The 19,433-nt window shown below is 35.1% G+C and overlaps 1 protein-coding gene across 1 annotated transcript in view; it reads right to left on the reverse strand.

Annotated features, from left to right (window-relative positions):
* Window positions 1-9,643: 9,643 nt before the first annotated feature.
* Window positions 9,644-19,433, reverse strand: part of LOC100366733 (QRFP-like peptide receptor) — a 56,502-nt gene continuing 46,712 nt past the window's right edge. Inside the window, exons 2-4 of the mRNA XM_002741999.2 lie at window positions 11,837-12,253; window positions 11,216-11,431; window positions 9,644-10,163 (exon numbers count right to left, since the gene is read on the reverse strand). Coding sequence (XP_002742045.2) covers window positions 10,005-10,163; window positions 11,216-11,431; window positions 11,837-12,253 — 792 coding nt within the window. The 3' untranslated portion in view covers window positions 9,644-10,004. The remainder of the gene's footprint in view (window positions 10,164-11,215; window positions 11,432-11,836; window positions 12,254-19,433) is intronic.

The raw sequence follows: 19,433 nt of genomic DNA on the forward strand, positions 1-19,433 counted from the left end.
CATTCTGACTGTGATCCAAATTTTGAAATCGTTTTGGAAGATGACAACAATGAATCCATTAACAGTTAACAGATTTTCAGTATGGCCTTAAAGTCACTCACAAGTAATAGTGTTTCATCCCAGTCAATTGCATTAGATATAAATATGGCGCAATGAATTACCAATATGTCAAAGTGTGTTGTAAATATTAATTATCACAAATGAATATTTGTCTAATTTGAAAATTACTGTGCTTAATACTTATTGCTGTTGTTGATATTTAATAGTAATACTCATTACTTCAAATTATATGAATGTTATACAATAAAACACACCTAAGGTTCCATGTAGAAGTTTTGTAATACTCGGCCCTGGTGAATCTACTATATGTCATTTGTCTATGTTTGTTCTTTATTCGGTATAATAATACAAATGTTAACCCCAACAGAGATGGACGTCTTCTAGTCGCCAAAACTGTTTATCACAGGTCACTGCTGTTACGCATGATGTAATTGGTTGAGACTCGGTCACATGATATATATATGGTATATTGCCAGCCAAGTGGATATTACATGGTATATCACAGGGATGACGTCACTGAAACTACTGGCCAACGGTACTGTGCACACAAACACTGGTGCTTTCCCGACCGCTGTTTCTTTCAGGCTGTTAGAATAGACACTCCGTAAGATACTCCAAAAATGTGCGGCGAAGACGCCACTGAAACATCGTAACTAGGAATGCTGAAGCGCTTTCTAAGATGCGACCATTTCTACGCATGCCACGCCGATGCTCACCAAGAACGCTCTAAAACTGAGTGACTTGTGAATGAAGATAGAAGGCGTGATACGCACATGAGAAAGTCATAGCGGTCACTTCCATGAGGTTCTGACATTTTTACCTGGCAAGTGGTAAAAATAACTTGTGTTTGAGAAGTTCTCAATTCATTCCAATAGTCTTATACTCGATGAATTAAGTGATTCACACTGTTGAAAGTAACGTTTACTGTGCATTTCGTAGTTTTTTCTTCAGCAACAATGTATGTACAATGTATGTATCACTTGTTATAACACATGAAAGAAAATATTGCTTATTTCTAATATAAGTGTTGCTATATTGTCAGCGAGCGGTTGTGAAAGATGTATGTCATGTGTAGTTATGAATGCTGGATGTATGTTCGATGTAATGAAATTAATAACACGTGGTCATTCGGGCAAAATCACAACAAACCGGAATATTACCCTCACAAACATGTGTTATTATTTATATGTCCACCTCTGTTGTGATGTTAACATTTGTATATTAACATGAAATATACCATACCAGTGACCACTCTAGCCAGTATATAAAGTATATCACTATATAGTTTGACACATAATATGAAGTTATTACGAGGATACCTCAAAGTATGCACGAAGACAGTACAGCGGAAGTATCGGCCAACGCGCAACGGAAGTGCGCAAAATTACGGCACGCTGTAACTTATAGCGTTACGGTGACAGATGTATAATAATAATATTATTTATTCCATACACATTTTTGAGTTTTACTAAACATGGAACCATGCTGACAATTTAAATATTTTCATGTATTGTGAACAAGGAACACAACACACAAACAAACTGAAATATTCATGAAGCGTCCCTCATATGTTTACTGATCATTACGATACTGGTCACACACACTGTCATGCCCCGTTAAACAATCAATGTAGCAACTACTTGATATATATGCAAGTAAGTTTATATCAGATATTATCTCTTTTCTCTGTAGTTGTTTACCTTCAATGTATTTATGTCACATTAAAATGCAGAAACTGTCTAAACGTATCATAATTAAAAAAAAACACAGTGACAGACAGCGTACATAGTTGAACATGTTGAAATTGATTGATAAGCTAAATAACATTCACACATACGTAATTACATAAGATTGCAATATTTTAAACACAAGCTTTATAAACATGTATAACATATTGGCTTTATATTCATTGCCAAAAATATCGAGAAGATCTACAGCTTCCTTAACTGAAAATATAAGCTATTCGATCGTATCAAATATGTATTCAATACCTGGCATGTGTTCATTGAATGCATAGCATATTGCAAACAATAATAAGCAAAACACTCAAGGTCTAGTTACTCATTTTTATAATAAATCTGAACATTTTCTTATTGTTAATTTGACTAAATTTCATTCCCTGTAAAGTTTGTAGTTTTAAGTGTGGGTGTATTTTAGAACGTGCTATTTTAGTAAGTATGTGAGTTAGAGGTTGTAGGTTGAGGGAGTTTAATTCATGCGCCTGTCCAATGGTTCAATAGACCGAATCAACATGATGAACGTCGATGCGTGTTTAAGCATGACCTATAGTCGCTGAATTCAGTTAATCGTTGACGCGTGCCTAATAGCCACATTAATTAAAACAGGGAGCACAATTCTGTCAATAACAGAATAGGACATATTATACACAGTGTGGAGGTATTTCGAATTCTGCTTTAACTGCTTCCTACTTTGTTGTATAATCTGTATTCTTTGTATCAAGGGAACTTGGTGTTCAAGGAAACCCTCGATTCCAAGTGAACCACTTTCTTTTACACAAGCACTGGTCATGGCTAGTAAATGCCTGTGTCCATGATTGTCAGTCTCGTCCCGATCTATGTCCAAGTCTCAATATTATTCTGTGCTTCAATTGAAACGATGAAATATTCGTGATAATCCAAATCATTACTCTGAATAATTAATATCAGGATATCAGACAATATGTCAAAGTATTCAATGCAGATATTGAGTAATGGTGATCTGTATAACCTTTCCTTATCTGGCATTGCATTCACGGTAATATTAATAAGCCTGGTTATAAAATATATCGTGGGGGCATTATGCTGATCACGCATTTATGATATACATGACGTATAAGCATTGGTAATTAACTATGGAAAGACGGATTTGATATACTGATAACACTATAAACAACTGTCTGTAACTTATGATATTTGTAACATATTTGATAGTACACCATAACGAGATTTGCTGTCTTCCTGAAGCTTGTCGATATCAACAATTTCAGATGAAAATGCAGCTAAAACATTATAATTGACAGGATTATTTTTCATAGGGTATTATAGACATTTTGCGGATATAATGAGAGTGTGATTCGCCATGATATCAGGGATATCATTACACAATTGATCTCAGATGACGTAAAAACATCATTTTGTGACTCACTGAAAAGTGCATACTGAATAAGGTCAGGCCGTTGAATGGTTTGAACATTTAGACGCGTGCACTGAAATAGTGTGAATCCGACAGCTGTATTTCACCATTTTATTGCTACAGCTGATAAACGAATGTAATAAGTTATTAATCCAAAACAAATATACTGAATAAAATCATAATCGTATGCTTTTCAATAATAATAATAATCCAAATCAAAACTCAGATATAGTGTACGATTGTCATACCAAACTAAACCATTTACAAAAGGTCTGTAATATGTGTTTATAATGTCTATCCGAAACATGAAAGCTGTGAACCAAATGTGCGTACGTTATCTAGAAATCGGTATTTTAAAAATAAAGAAATAAATCGATTTATCATGAAAGGTGGTCAATGTAATGTAATATATTGTAATAAAACGAAAATGAATCCTAATTCGTCTTTTCGCAATAGAACAGTCGAACACTCTTGCTGTGCGGTGGTCTTCATGCTGATTTTTCGCTCTGTGTGCATTTCACATAGTGTTTTATGTGTAATGACGATCGGCTACTTCTCTCCTTATATTTAAAGACGAACAGATTAAGCATTGTTAGTACATTTTCTGACTGAATAGATACAAGCAGCTGCCAACAGCAACTAGTCGCTTGTCGGAGTTTTGGGGAGAAATCTGCTGTTTTCCGAGGTCAGCAATTCAGTTGAATATTGACCGATGTTTCATTATATCGAATAAATTACACATCATAAATCGAACGCTGGGGTCCATTGGAGGCGCATGTGCACAAACGAAATCGAGATTTTTCTTACTGACTTCGAGTATGAAAATTATTTGATCACCACGTGACCAAGTTCTCTTCAATCAGGATTCACATTCTCCCTGAAGACTACTGATCTTATAAGATGAAGACTACATAAATACACTGATATAATTAACAGAAAGCCCGATACTATGGATGCTCTCGGCAGATATAATTAACTTGCGGTTAAGTATGAAAATTTTGATAATGTCTGATGGCATCAATATTTTGATGTAGTGTAGTGTGGGCGTTTAGTTTGTAACATTATTATTATTATTATTATATGAAATATGAGACTGGCTACATTCACAACAACACACACAGCAGGCATTTGTTTGCTTAATTTAGGAGGGTTACCTTAAGAGAAAATAATTATGTAGTGCCCCTTACAGTTATTGGATTGTTTGTCAGACGTTTGTCTTTGAGTATTCGACAGTATTTTATTTCATTTCGTCTTATACACATTACAGAGCGTCTATAAATGTAAATGTTAACAACATATGACAATGAACTACCAAAGTCCACAAGTCGACAAGTCGTTGAGATGAATATCAAAGTATTCTGAGTAATATAGTAATGTGTATTTCAATATCTCCGGTAGTCTGTGAACAAAGAAATAGTAAATAAGGTCTGGTATGTGTTGAAAGTGGTTAGATGTTTGGAATAATTCAGTAGAATCGAGTTGAACTTCCCGAATACCGGGAATCTGGTTTATCTTACTTATCACGAGTTTAAGAACTTAGTACAAAAAAGCACTAGAATTAATAAATACTACATGTAATACTACTACTATATATTATTGTATATAGACATGTTATCCACTAAAATGTTTCTATTTCCCAAATTATAAACTGTTATAGAATGTTCCCAATTAACTTTACGAGTTTGCTCCAAGCCTTGTGTTTTTGAAGAACTTTTTCCAAGCGCGTTGAAACACATGTAGTTTAAAATTACAGGAATATATACAAACGTATACATAAAACTTGGGTTTGGAGCACGTGTTTGAAAAGAGACGCGATCCCTGCATTGTTTCATCCTAACAGCAACACATTGGTCGCCAATTTCTTTCTTGTCAAGTAAAAGTTCCATACACTGGAGTGTTCAGGGCTAACTGATATCATAAGCGTGTGCAGCCCATGAATATCACTTTCTGAAAGCCTACTTACAATTCTGACAGTAACCTGTCCTAGAGTTGTGTACTCTTGTATTATGAACATAGCTTAGCACTTCTCATAATGCAAGAGTACACAAAATGATAGACCAGTTTACGAAAGTTGGAAAATAAATACTGTTAATAAAATTTAAAAGAAGGAACTTGTTTTTTCTATGATATAGGGTTTAGTTGTACGTTTTGGGATAACATCTCAGTTTGAAATATATTTATTATTTGCAACAATAATGCTCTGGGCATGTAACCGTATAATTATTTTCTACACATTCAGTCGTAGGAGACCTGGATAATTGTAACATAGCCATTGTCAGGACCAAGTTCACTCTAAATCTTATGATACTGTTCCAGGTTTGATGGAGATGGGTTTGAACAGTACAAACAATCCGACTAATTTAACTAAGTTTCAATTACCATATGTTTGTGCTGTTTGCCTCATCTTTGCTGTATAATATGGTAAATAAAAAAATTAAACATTTTTTATAGCCCGAACAAGAGGTGTTATCAAAATAATTTACTATAATATCCGGTAAACATTTATTGAGGTTATAGTTCGCATTTCACTTATAATAAAATATATACTTAGTCATCCAGTAGCAAAATATGGAATTTCAAGAATGACAGACCTTTGCGTGATTCTTGTAACGCCATTAAAACACAATTTCATGATATCCACAAAATAACTATATTTTGCTTAAAGTCATATATTCGAAAATATTCTTTTCCCCGAGGAAAACGTGGAAAAGTGGGCTTACATAGTCGCCAAATGTCTAATTATGTTATACGTTTCTATGAAATCTCTGAAGCAAATATCTTGGTTAGAGTTAAAATTACCCAACAAATATTCCGCGTGTTTTCGCAAGTCATTTTAAACAATAGTCTCGATGGAATCCCAAACGGAGAATGGTAATCCTGTTCGATGAGGCATATATATTTAATAAAACAAAGTGTACATTGTCAAATTATATCAGACTGACCCTCTGAGTCATAAACCACCTAAATGATATTAGATTATTGATTGCTCTAGGCATCATCTACTACTTCTTGTTCCATGTGAGTTCACAAAGTACCGCTAAATTGATTATTTTATCGCCTCGGTATTCCGGCTGTGTTTTTGTATAAAAACAATTTTTGGTGTTTTTACTAGTTACCAAATTACAAATTTTTACTTTTGTTACTGCCTGTCGGTCAATCCAATCGCCATTATATTCGAAAAAATGTAGTTGAATATATGCATAGCAAACTCGACGTATTGCACATACAACATTATCACTCATGTAAATGATTAGAATCATTACGAAGATACTCATACGTAGATTACTCTGCAACAGCCGAACACGTGCATGCATATGAATGCTTAAACCGAATGGGCATCAAAATGCAAATGATACATGCTACACTACGTCCACGAGTCAGTTGCATGGTATAGAGAAATATACAATACGAATAAATGGGAAAAAAAGTTAATCCACGATGACATTGCAATGCTTTATATAGTACAATGTCAATTATTCAAGTGATCGATTCGAGTAAAAAATGTCGTAAGGTAATGGAGATGTGTTTATACTTGTGGTTATACCAATCCTGTATATGTCACTTCGTATCGCATCCTGGAACATCACACACGACTTGAATTTAGAATTCCACGGTTATTTTATTAAAATGCCACACATCAATTAAGTAACCCTATACCGATAGTCGTATGCATCTTTTCACAGTATTCAGACTGAGTATGAACTCAAAAACCGGCCGGCACATTTAAATCAAAACAATAATTCAAAATATATTGATATTTTGTTCATTGGTTATTTTTAGCGTAAATAATGCTTCTGCCAAAACAGACACGCGTAACGTGTGCCCCATATTGGGTTTTCAAGGTGAATGTTCCGGCGAAGCACTCCACTATCTAGCTACCTCAGTTGATTTTATTACGGGTCATGTTCCTTTTGTCCCCCGCCACCACCACCGCATCTTACCGCCACACGTTGTGTATGTCTGTACCACCCGGTAACATCTGTGTGGAGCGAAACGACCACTCGGTGTAGTCACAGTGAGTGAAAAATACAACATTATGATTGTATCCCCCATAAGCACAGCGAGTCACTAGTAGGAACTTACCAACTTACTTAAATCATGTTTCATATTGGACATAAACCCCCTTTTTTACCATACTTTTGAACTAGTGCATGTCAAATGACCAATTTTCACTGGGTTTAAATTTCACTGATTTAGCATTTCAGGCATATTCATTGGGTTTTAACATTTATATGTTGTGTTCTACGCTCAATTTTACATATTCACTGGGTTTTACTTTTAAATTAGCACATTTTCCAATAATTAACAATTTTACAGTTATACGCTGTGTTATGTTCAGTTGACCGTCAGTATGTATTTTCGTGTCAAATTAAATATACTATTACTATATAATAGGGTCTGTGTTGTAAGCTTGTTTAAAGAAGTGGGGTTTTCTTAAAAATGTGTTTCAGTGTGTAAATTTGGTCTACCGGACCGTGATTTTCACCAAAATTTGGTGCCTCGCATACCCGTATATAATTAATACAATAATAATCAATGTCGTTCACTATGAGAGATCCAAAGTCGCGCATACTTCAGTGCAGACAAGGATTGCCAGGACGATATACTCTCCCAAGCTGATTCACCCACATTTCCACGATTTGGTTTTGGTTTGCCCTATATTATCGTGAAACTTTGAAAAAATCAACGAATATTGATTGAGTGCACCGGGAAGGGCACTCTGAATGGGTGGATTCCAGACTAGGTTTGTAATGAAGTTCTGTATGAAATTACTATTTTACCCCAGGAAATGAAGGGTCCAATAATTGTCTGTCTTATAAACAGAGACATTGTTGCACTATTGTGAACATCGCGCAGTGCCTATTGACGAAGCCATCATAAACTTATTACTTTGCACTCACTGTAACTGTATTGGGGGATAGCTAGTACAGGTTACAGGAAATAAAACCGACATTTTACGTTTTTACAAGGAATAAAAGTTACATTTACAATAAAAATGCAAATTCCTAATTACATTTTTATAAGACATTTGATAATGTGTGTTTAAGAATCAAAATTGGAATTTGCGTACGAATTCAATGTGGAAAATGCTTATACGCTTACAAAAAATAAGATCATTATGCAAATTACGGGCGAATAAAATACCTAATTACATTTTACACCTTGCCAATGTCTACGAATTTGCGTTTTCTATTTATTTAAATTACATTATTACGAAAATAAAAAGCAATTGATTACAGCTTACGGAAATACCCCATACCATCACACTGTCACTGGTGACTACACGTGGTTTTTGCGCTCCGTTGCGCTCAGGTGTTACAGGTATTAATTAGTGAAATAATTATGTCGCATCTTTATTGGTAGTCATGTACAAGGTGTCCAATATCATTACATTGTTCCATTGTCGACCGTTCAGTTCCTTTATCTTCGAGGCTCTTCTTTCATGAGAAGTTACGAAGCTTGGATTGCACCTTTTCAATTATGTATTCAAATATCTTTCCGTGTAATTTTCAATCTTTCAGTATATTGAAGAATGATCAACTGCTTCAAATGAAAAAAAATTAAGGCAGCATAGTTAACCCTGGAAAGGTGTATTTAATTTATTTTATTCTTGAATGTGAAATAAGTGAGTAAATCATCATTAAATATCGGAAATAAAAGCGGATAATGACACAATTGTATCGCAATTATATATAAATAATGGCGAACCTGGTGCATTCGTCATTTTATAGGAGAAATGTCTTTTGTCATTTCTGAAAAAGCACTAAATTAAATAATGTGAATCGCGCTTCGATTCTTTGTTCACTGATTTCCGCAAGGGGTGTTCACTGGTTGAATGCATAACCGATCGACCGAGTTATTGCAATCTGTCTGACATAATCTTTTACAATACCTCAATAGCAATTCATTATTTGACCTTGGTGATGTCTTACAGTACATTCAATAGCTTTTACGAATATTGCACATTATTGCTTAAAAGTCCAGAGACCCTATTTTGTAAACGGCTATCCTAATTTCATTTTTAAAATTTCAAGTTGCGCTCTATTGAATAATAAACGCTGTAGACGATTACCGACGAATTCTAATAACTGACTCGAGAAAATTAATTGCCCTATTATATTATTATATGTATATGTATTATTAACGTGAAATGACATTATACACAATTGAAAATCACATTATAAGTCCAATGTACAAGTAAAACAATAACCACTGATTGAAGAAATGAACATGCGTGGTCGAATCAACTCAAAGCTTACATCTGAAAAGTTATATCAATTGAATGTCGTAAAACTGTAAACATTGAGTTTGATATAAATGCATCGACATGAATCATGACAGACAATGTGTTACCGCAGCATTGGTGTTGTTGTTGGAAGGCGATAGTCGCTGAACACTTAGTAAATAAAACAATTCAGTAATAATGATAATGAGAATGAGAATTGAAAAGTTTTTTTGGCTTTTTAAAATTTATTCACAGTTATTATTCAAACAAATAACATTTTCAAAGAATTCACAAATTTCTTAGCTTAGGAACTTCTCAATGTCCATGGCGATGAAGTCGGAAATATACAAACAATCGTATGAATGGCGGTAATTAACCTAGCTCGCTATGACCCACCAGAAATGACCGAATTATTCCCTGTCACATGAATCAGAACATTCCTAACTCTCCCCACACGTGATCCTGTCAAAAACATGAAATTCTCGATTTTATAGACTTAGCTATATATATATATATCGATATATACCATACATACAAAATCGACTGACTGACTTGAGTAAAATGAAATCATCGCGATGACTGGCATTCACTTTTCGTCAGCGTTGCCTCGTATTGCGGCGACAGAAGTCAATGGTAACCTTGTATTGAGATTACCATTCACCCGTATCGTTTTTGTCGTGTCACTGCTTGTAGATGGTCGACGACCACGGCGAAGGCGACACATAACGAAATTCTTCAGATCTTTCTGAAATATACAAATGGACAAACATATGTAACGTTGTAACAAATGTAATAATTCGTTACGTTGTAAGCAATTTAATCGTATGTAACGTTTGAATAATGTAAGTAGTGATGTATCTAATGTAATAATAGGGAATTTATTAATTGTTAGCAGTATTCCAATGTAATCAAAGGTAGCACTATAATGATAGGTAACGCTGTGTGGTATAAAAGTAATGTTGTAACCTATTTAGTCACAAGAAATGACAAATGTAATGCCCAATATAATGTTGTCAAAATTTAGTAATAAGTATTGTTATAACAATGTATTTATAAGTAATGTTATAACAATTTAAGTCTTAGATATTGTAACCATAGTTAACATTGTAGCCAATTTAGTAATACGAAACTTTCTAACAATGTCATTATATGTAACGCTTTAACCAATGTAATTAGAGGTCACTTTGTAACTAGTAAGTTGTAATCATGTAATTATCAGGTAATGTTGTAATAATGTAGTCATTGGTGTTGTTGTACCAATGTAATAGTACGTAATTTAGTAACAATGTATTATTGCAACGCCGTAGATAACGTCGTAACCAATGACGCCACAGGTAATGTAACCCATGTAATCATAGATAACCCTGTAGCTAATTTAATAATAGATGGATATGTAACAAATACATATGAAGTAACGATGTAACTAATGTAACCATGTGTAACTTATCAGTATGCTATCAGGTAATGTTGTAACAATGTAGTCTCAGGTAATGTAACAATATAATCATAGGGCACGTTGTAATCATATGAAATGTAACCAATGTAACTACAGGTAACGCTGTAACAATGTAATCGTAAGTAACACTGTAACCATTGTAGTCACAGGTAATATTGTAACAATGTAATTACTAAGCAGGTCGTACCAATGTGACCATTGCTAACATCTAATCACATGGCCTGTAAGGTAAGCAATTGTAATTGTAATTATAATTACTGTAACAATGTAATCACTTGAATTGTAGCCAATCTAACCAACACATGATGTGTACTCATATTAATAACTCGATAATCACTTACACGAAAACTTCCATTCAGGAAACCGTATATGAAAGGATTCATGAAACTGTTTGACATGGCCAGGAATAAGCAGCAGCTCTGAGTTATTCGCAAAATATCCTGTGTGGCTACCTCGTAGTACAAATCTGGAACGATTCGGTTAACTATGTTGAACATGTGGAGTGGAAACCAGCAACCAGCGAACAGTACAACAATAAGTACTAACATCTTGATTGTCTAGAAAGAAATAACACCGAGTGACTTGTTAGTTGTGTATTGATGACCATTTATTGATTTCTCAGATTTCATGCTATTTCTGTAGATATTTATATCCCATAACTGCGACATTTTCAATATGATACCATAATTTGTGCAGTGTTTATCAGGTTTTTGGACTACAATGTACCCATGCTTGCAATATTTTGGAGATAAAATCGAAATATTTTTAATGATTATGAATTCGCACCCAGAGGATACCAGGAAGTGTTGCCTCGTTTTGAGGTCACGCATAACGTAACTGGTACAGTATGAATATACATGCATCGCAAGTGTATGTGTTCCACTTTTGCCCAACACGAAATAAACAAAATTAAACTCATATCAGCGACGTTTGATGATAGGGGAACCACACTTGCAACTCACTTTTTTCTTGGATTTCATCTGCGACAAGTCTCTAGCACGATCGGCTACACCAGGTAAACTTCTCCCCCAGAGGCGTCTCCCAACGCGAAAATACGTAAAGGATATTACGCAGAGTGGCACCACATATGTAAGTATCAAGATGGATATTTCGTAGACCATTCCTGAATAATGGTCGACTCTCTCAAAGCAGAAATAAACAATATCACCCGGTACTTCCACGAAATCGTTGAGATCGTAACTTTGGGAGCGGGCTGTTATAAGAGGAATCATAGACAGTAACATCGATACCAACCAGATAAGAGATACAACGTATTTTGCTCGGTTCTTGGTCGTTCGTAGTTTAAGAGGATACAAAACGGCATAATATCGATCGATACCAATGGCAGTCAATGTATAAATGCTGACGCATATCGATACCTGTTATAAAAACAAAAGAATACACATGAAAACAACATGTTGTGAATTTAGTCTTATTATAAACAGTCATTACATTCGGATTACATAAGTATGCATGATAAATACTCCCGACCTTTACCACGTGCTATATGTATGAAATAATTGATATGCTACAAGCATATACATGTTTTACGTATATAAAGGTAGTTCGCTACCATTGAAACTTATCAGTGGCGGCGACTGAGGCGGGGTGGGAGTGGTGGTGGATCGCCCCTTCTAAAAATGTTGAGGGGACGTTGCCTCTCCAAAATCAAGATGTCAGCATAATTTGCCTCTAAAAATGCATTGCAGAGGGTCTAGATTTTCTAAGGGGCAGCATGTCCCCGGACCCCCTAAAAGGTCGTGCCTTCGGCGCGAGGTTGGTGAGCAGATCTCGCCCCCTTGCAAAATGTTGTGCCGCCGTTTCTGCATATAGAAAATTGATCACAGTAAATCATTCAGAAATTGTTGCGTAATACTTGTACGTCATTCATATTTACAATTTTCACAGAGAAAGAATGACGAGTTTCCAAGAAAGCATATGCAAAATAATATAAAAAGCTGCCATTTTGGAACATTTCCCAGAGGAGTCCATGTAAACACATTATTCCATGGATAACTGATATTAAAAATTCTCCCATTAAAATTCCTATGTAGCGCTAGGTTATTTAGCATAGGTCACCGAACACAATTTTGAGATAAGATGGAACGTTTTTGTCATAGGAACCAATTGTAAACTATTAAAAAAACGCATTTTTGATAAATTTTCGAAGTCCTTTTTAACGTGTTGAGTTAACCTGCTGACAGGCAATCAGACAGACTAGCAAACCATTTGGGTCGGCAAAATAGAAGTAACTATGACACACTAATTGTAACATTGCCACTGAAATGTGTATAGTACATGGCAACATTAGTGCTTTTATTTCTACATGGAATGTCATGCTAATAAATTTTGTTCTCCCAGCAGAATCTTATTTTATCCAAGACACGTGTAACCGTGAATGTGTTCATTGACATTCATACATGTACAAATAGCGCAACGTGCCTGGTCAACAAATTTACCCTTATGAAGGTTGCGTACCCAAGGTGTATTCGAGCAATCTGGTGCATTTGTACAATTTATATAGTCGTGCATGCGAATTCCATGTAAGTGAACATCATGTTTGACATAATTCGTATACATCGTACTATAACGACCATGATATAACGACCATGCAAAGTGCCTCTGATTATTCTGAACGGATACAAAATCAGGCAAGCGGAAGATGATGACAAAGAGACATTAGTTGAGTGCCGAAGGAACTTCTTTTAAAAGGTCAGCTCCATTACACTTATTTCTACTCTGACGTTGTAATTCTTGGACACGTATCATTGAGCAACATGTTCTTTTTAGTAATTCACACAGACGTTTGTATTATCTATAATCTACACTCAATATGACAGAATATTCATGTATTTGAAAGAGGGTTCCTGTATATGGAGCATAGATGTGAAACCTTGAATGGGATTGACATAAACACGCAATATACTAACTTGTTTTGCGCACATACCAGTATGTTTCTAGATCTACGGCAGTATCGAAGGGGTGATTATTACATTCTGTCGTCGGCAAACACCAAACGAAAACTAAAATAATCAGAAACACAATTTATCTGTAAAAAAGAATCACAATAAATTTTCTTTCTTGGCTTAGTTTGGTTAAATTATGGGAAGACATCGCGTGTTTTTTTAAGTTTATAACGTTTTGATTGGGCTTCCTTAATGAAGTTAAATTGTATATACAAATTCTGAAACCTTAGTATTTTCTAAGTGTATTTATGTGATGAAGGGAATCAATAGATACCACTTCTTATAATGTGTCTCTTGTTCATTGTCTTGCTTCGCAATTTGACTTACAATTAATAATTTTGCGTTTTTTAAACATTTTGAGAAGTAGATATGTTTTCTAGCTAGTACATTTATAACATTTACTTGCCAACTATATTCAGGAATCCCCAATATCAAGCAAAATATATTTGGCACACTACTAAGCTGAAGTGCTCCACCTAGATTTACAAAGATATCTCGCCATAGGGATACTACAAGCTTAAATGACATAGGGAGATATTCAAGAGTTTCTTGGTGACCATTACAAAAAGTACATTTTTGTTCCGGGAAACGTGGATTAAATTTGTGCAGTTTGTAATTAGTATACAAAATATCGTGTAAAAGCTTGAACTGAAATACTCTGTTTTTTGTGTGTCTGTTTTAATTTTATTTTAATCATTTTACTCATTACGTGTTTGTTGTCTCATACGTCAACCCCATTTTTCTATCGCAGGATCCATGGCGATGATTGAGTAGGCAGCCGACGACCGAATGTAAATAACTCTCACTCTGACAACACAGTGGACATGGGACAAATGTACGATCTATGAGTTCTATAGAATGAATAGTAGCATATGAAAAAGATTTTAAACAAGATTTGGGGGTTAATCTGAAAAAAATAATCTTCAGCTTCATCCAAATTTAGTTATGACCTCATAGAAATGGAAATTCAGAAAAATTTACAAAATTAGATATTTTTTTCTTTTTATAATCGTAAGCAATAAATGACCAATATGCTTAGTATTAGGCGAGTTGTCAACTTGACCTTTCACCTAGATAATTAAATTATTTATTAAATGTAAATTTTAAGTTGTACCGTTTCCATTCGAACACAGCATACATTCTGATAATAATTGAAAACTCTACAGTTTGATCATTAATCTTACTAAGACGTGAATAATTTCTGAAATTTCACCGTCGTTTGCGCATGCTCCTGTGTACCATGTGCTGAATTTTGAATGATATTGATTTACCAAGCAGATCACTGAGAAGAGAACCAATCTCACGCCATGTTAATACACTTTCCTTTGTGCCATCAGACGGAAGGAGAATCCGTTACTGTGGAAAGAGGGGTGTTGTAAGGGCGTAATTATTGTCCAGATAAGTTTTAATTATTAAGACATATATTGTTCTGAAAATACAACATTTACTACCACACCTAATATTATACTAATATATGTATTTGAATGAACATTTGCATTCCTTATGTCTCTATCAACAACATGTCCCTTACAATCCAATGGGAATACACACAAAGGAATACATGCCATATAAATGTTAGCTGGACATATGAACACTAAGCGAGAGAATGTTGTATCTAATGAATTTTAATTAGCTTATGTTTGACGGCTGATTCGTGTTCTGCCTCCAAGACACCTTAGTTTTGATTTTATAAAAAGCAACCCTATTATTGATGTTTACTATTATAAAACTAGATTTTAATTCATATTTATTATTACCAGCTTAAAAGGCTAAAATAATGACGTAATCACACATTCCTAGTGAATAAAACAAACTGAATGCAGAGAAACGCTAGAGGCGCATGACTCGGCCAGCAAAAATGAAGGCAATTTAACAACGCACACCAAGTGTATTGAACTTCACTCGGGACTTTGGCCCTTGTTTTGTTCCTCTAAACGATTCTTATCCTAATCTTACCTTATCCTATATATACAGATGTATGTATGTACCACTTTTGAATGTAATTGCATACTAATAAAAATATACAGAAAAAATAAAATGACCTCGAGTCTCACACATTGGATCAGATCATTATAATTATTATAATTATCTCAAGCAGTTTTATTGAGATTGGCCAAACCATCTCTGTGAAACCATTGTGAACACGTTAATACATGATGATTTAAAGCGGGGGGAATCGCCATCTGCTCATGCGTCAGATGGCCATAGCGTGACGTTGTTTACAAACAAGCGTCTACCAGTAAGCCTTTGCGTTTTTTAGCGTGTGTTGTTATCGTCGCTTGGGACTCAATTCCGCGCGTGCGCAGGTGACGATCCTCCCGTTTTAACGATTTTGAGGTAACATGTAAAATTACAGGCACATTTACGAGCACATACACACAACACGGAATTAGAACAACCATGGGCTTTAAGTCGTTTTTGATAGAATCACACAAAAAAATCGTGCGCATATTTAACGCCTGAAGAAAAGCCTGTGTAATTACTTCGAATATAATCGCATCTCGAATCGGATCTTGTTAAAATTAACGTAAGTCTGTAACTCAATATGCATTACATCATATCTAGGTTTATTGCAATCGGAAAACTAATCTCAAAGAACCGGTTGCACACATGTTCACGTATTAGACCTATATTTTGTCACGGACGTGTTATTTTAACGTACTATAAAATATAAAATGTAGTTGTAGAAGTTTTCATTTTGGAATAAACAAAACAAATTACAGACGCACATTCCAATTTCGCGGTTGGAATTCTAGAATTATTGTGTACGAATAACCCTCAATAGGTTGTTTCTCTTATCACATACACAAATTTTATTAATATTCATCGTACTAGCCGTAGTTGCAAGTAGTTTTTTTCCAGTGATAACTACTTCAGGTAAGTACATCACTGTTTCACATCAAAGAAAAAAAATGTCTCCCGTGTCATTGTCAATCATTTAGTATCCATTAACAGAATCGGCAAACCATCGTAACTGTATTAGGCTGACATTAGGGAAGACACTGTGCTGATGAATCCGCTTGTAGATTTTAACCATATTATTTTACAAGCGTTTCAATTAGTGTTTAGCAGTGTGTATGCACATCGATGTAGATGTACTCCGTTCAAATAATTGATCAATGCTTGTTGGTTTTATCTTTGTTTTTGAGTTAGAATTCAGCACTTTCCTATAGTCATGAGAAGATTTTTAAATAATATGTTTTTTTTTTTTATATTTCTCTTAATGCATTTTTTTATTCAATGCATTATGGGAATTTGCTTATTAGATGAATAGCATGGGCAACATATAGGGTTATGTCATTGAGAAGTTTGGTTTTTGGTTCGAATTTGTCTTTAGTAAAACAAAACTGTTATAGAACATATTCCCATTTTTTACATCCCACATTAACTCCCAGACAACATGACCTTTGACCTTTAGCAGTGTGTTACTATGCCTTGGAAATCGATAATTGCTGCGAAACAGCTATATTCTCAATTGTATATATGCAACAGCATGGATATAGCATGGTGTTGCATAGCGTGACATGACATAACACGGGGTAGCCTGTGTTCATTGGAGTTGAAAAGGATGTACAAGGACTATTGATTTCGCGGTCGATCTAGCAAATATGTCGAAGGCGCACTATCTAATAGTGCGTGTCTGTGTGGATAGCTGCAGTGGTGTATACAACTTTGACGAAATGTGCTTATGTTTTTTTCAGACAAAAAGTTATTAAATAAATAAATAAATAAATAAATAACAAATTTATCTCATTTAGTTATCTTAATATATAAAGTAAATATAGTCTGGATTTTTTAAAGAGAAGATAATTGAAACAGCGGTGCGTGTAGAATATATGAAAGTAACTGAATACCATACATGTTCGCTGCAGCTATCAAATTCCAGCATTCAAAATAACGATCCGTGCTTTCAACCGCGCTTTTGACGTATTGTCGTTGCGCATAATCATTGTACTGCATTGTAGATTCTCAATATATTGCTGTTCACAAACGGAGACAACGAAATTCATTTATGCCGAACATTGCTAATTTAATTGTTGTTTATCTAGTGCCGGTAAATCGTGACATTGCGCGCGTCATTGTATGCTATTTATCTTGACGCAAAGGTATATTGGTGTTAACGGACTGTCTATGAACCCGGAAGCTCAAGGCAACTGCCAGGCAGCGCGTACAATGAAAATAGTAAGTGATATGCATTTCCAATCTGTCCTGTATTACGTCACACTATGGAAATAAAGTCTGGTTTAGTATGGCTATGACCGAACCACGGTTTCGCACTGAGACGTTTGTGGGATATGAAAATTATTTTTTCGAGTGATAAAAGTAAGGAACACAGTGACATAGCATCTGTATATATGTACAAAGACTATCGATTCCGCGGTTGATTTAGCAAATATATTAAATGTGCACTATCTAGTAGTGCGTGTCTGTTTGAATAGTTGTTACAGTAGTGATGTATACATCTTTGACGAAATGTACTGTATATTTTTTCAGTCCAAAAATCAATAAATAAATAACAAATTTATCTCATTTAGCCCTCTTGATATATAGGGATCGTTACCTGTGCACGCGCGGGGATTGGGTCCTAGGCGACAATAAAAACGCTTGATAAAACGCAAAGGATCATGGGTAGACGCTTGTTAGTAATAATAACATGCTATGGCCTTCTGCCGCATGCGCAGATGACATTCCCTCCGCTTTAAATGTCATGATTTACCGACAATAGATAAACAACATTTAAATCGGCATTGTCCTGCATAACGTCAAATTTAGAAACGGAATTTCGCTGTCTCCGTTTCTAAACAGCAATATATTAAGAATCTACAATGTAGTGCAATAATTATGCCCAAAGATAATATGTTAATTCCCAGATTGCACTCATGTAACGTTTTTCCCAGCAGTCAAATCATCGTACCCCTGCCACGCAACTACGCCGCCTACTACTTAGTAAACCGTACAATTTGTTCCGCCTGGCAGTAGAGTGCTAGGTTACTGGAAAAGAAGGCATGTTAAGTATAATCGGTATAAAGCAACGAATGGCCTCAAAAATAGGTCGCTTGACTAGTAGTGTTGATATGGTATGATATGGTTTGGTATGGTATAGTATGTTATTCATATATAATCCCACAATATGTTCTCTTCGAATGACGTCAGTAGACACGAGCCGAGTCACAGTGTATATTGACGTCAAATTGTCGAGGGACTATATACCTATCACATGCTTATTTCCCCAGTACGGCATAGTAAAACGGCGAAGTGTTGTTGTCGATAGTGAAACCTATTGCTGAAATAATACCGAATAAAAATATATCATTGCTCGCGTGTTGTATGCTAATTTCCTTGACGTCACAGTGTTCTATTTCACGCGAATGCCTCGGGTAGATTGTATGTGTTTGTTACCACAGTCCGCCCGTTGTTGGACTGTATATGAACACGGAGGCTCAAAACAACCTTCGGGCATTTCCCTCTGTCCTGTATTACACTGTGAAGATACACACATTGTGCATGTGATAAAATATGGGATGGTATGGTATGGTATGGTATGGTATGGTATGGCATGGCATGGTATGGTATGGTATGGCATGGTATGGTA

This window comes from Saccoglossus kowalevskii, chromosome 9 (genome assembly GCF_978046115.1).
Source record: "Saccoglossus kowalevskii chromosome 9, keSacKowa6.1, whole genome shotgun sequence".
Classification (NCBI taxonomy): Eukaryota; Metazoa; Hemichordata; class Enteropneusta; family Harrimaniidae; genus Saccoglossus; species Saccoglossus kowalevskii.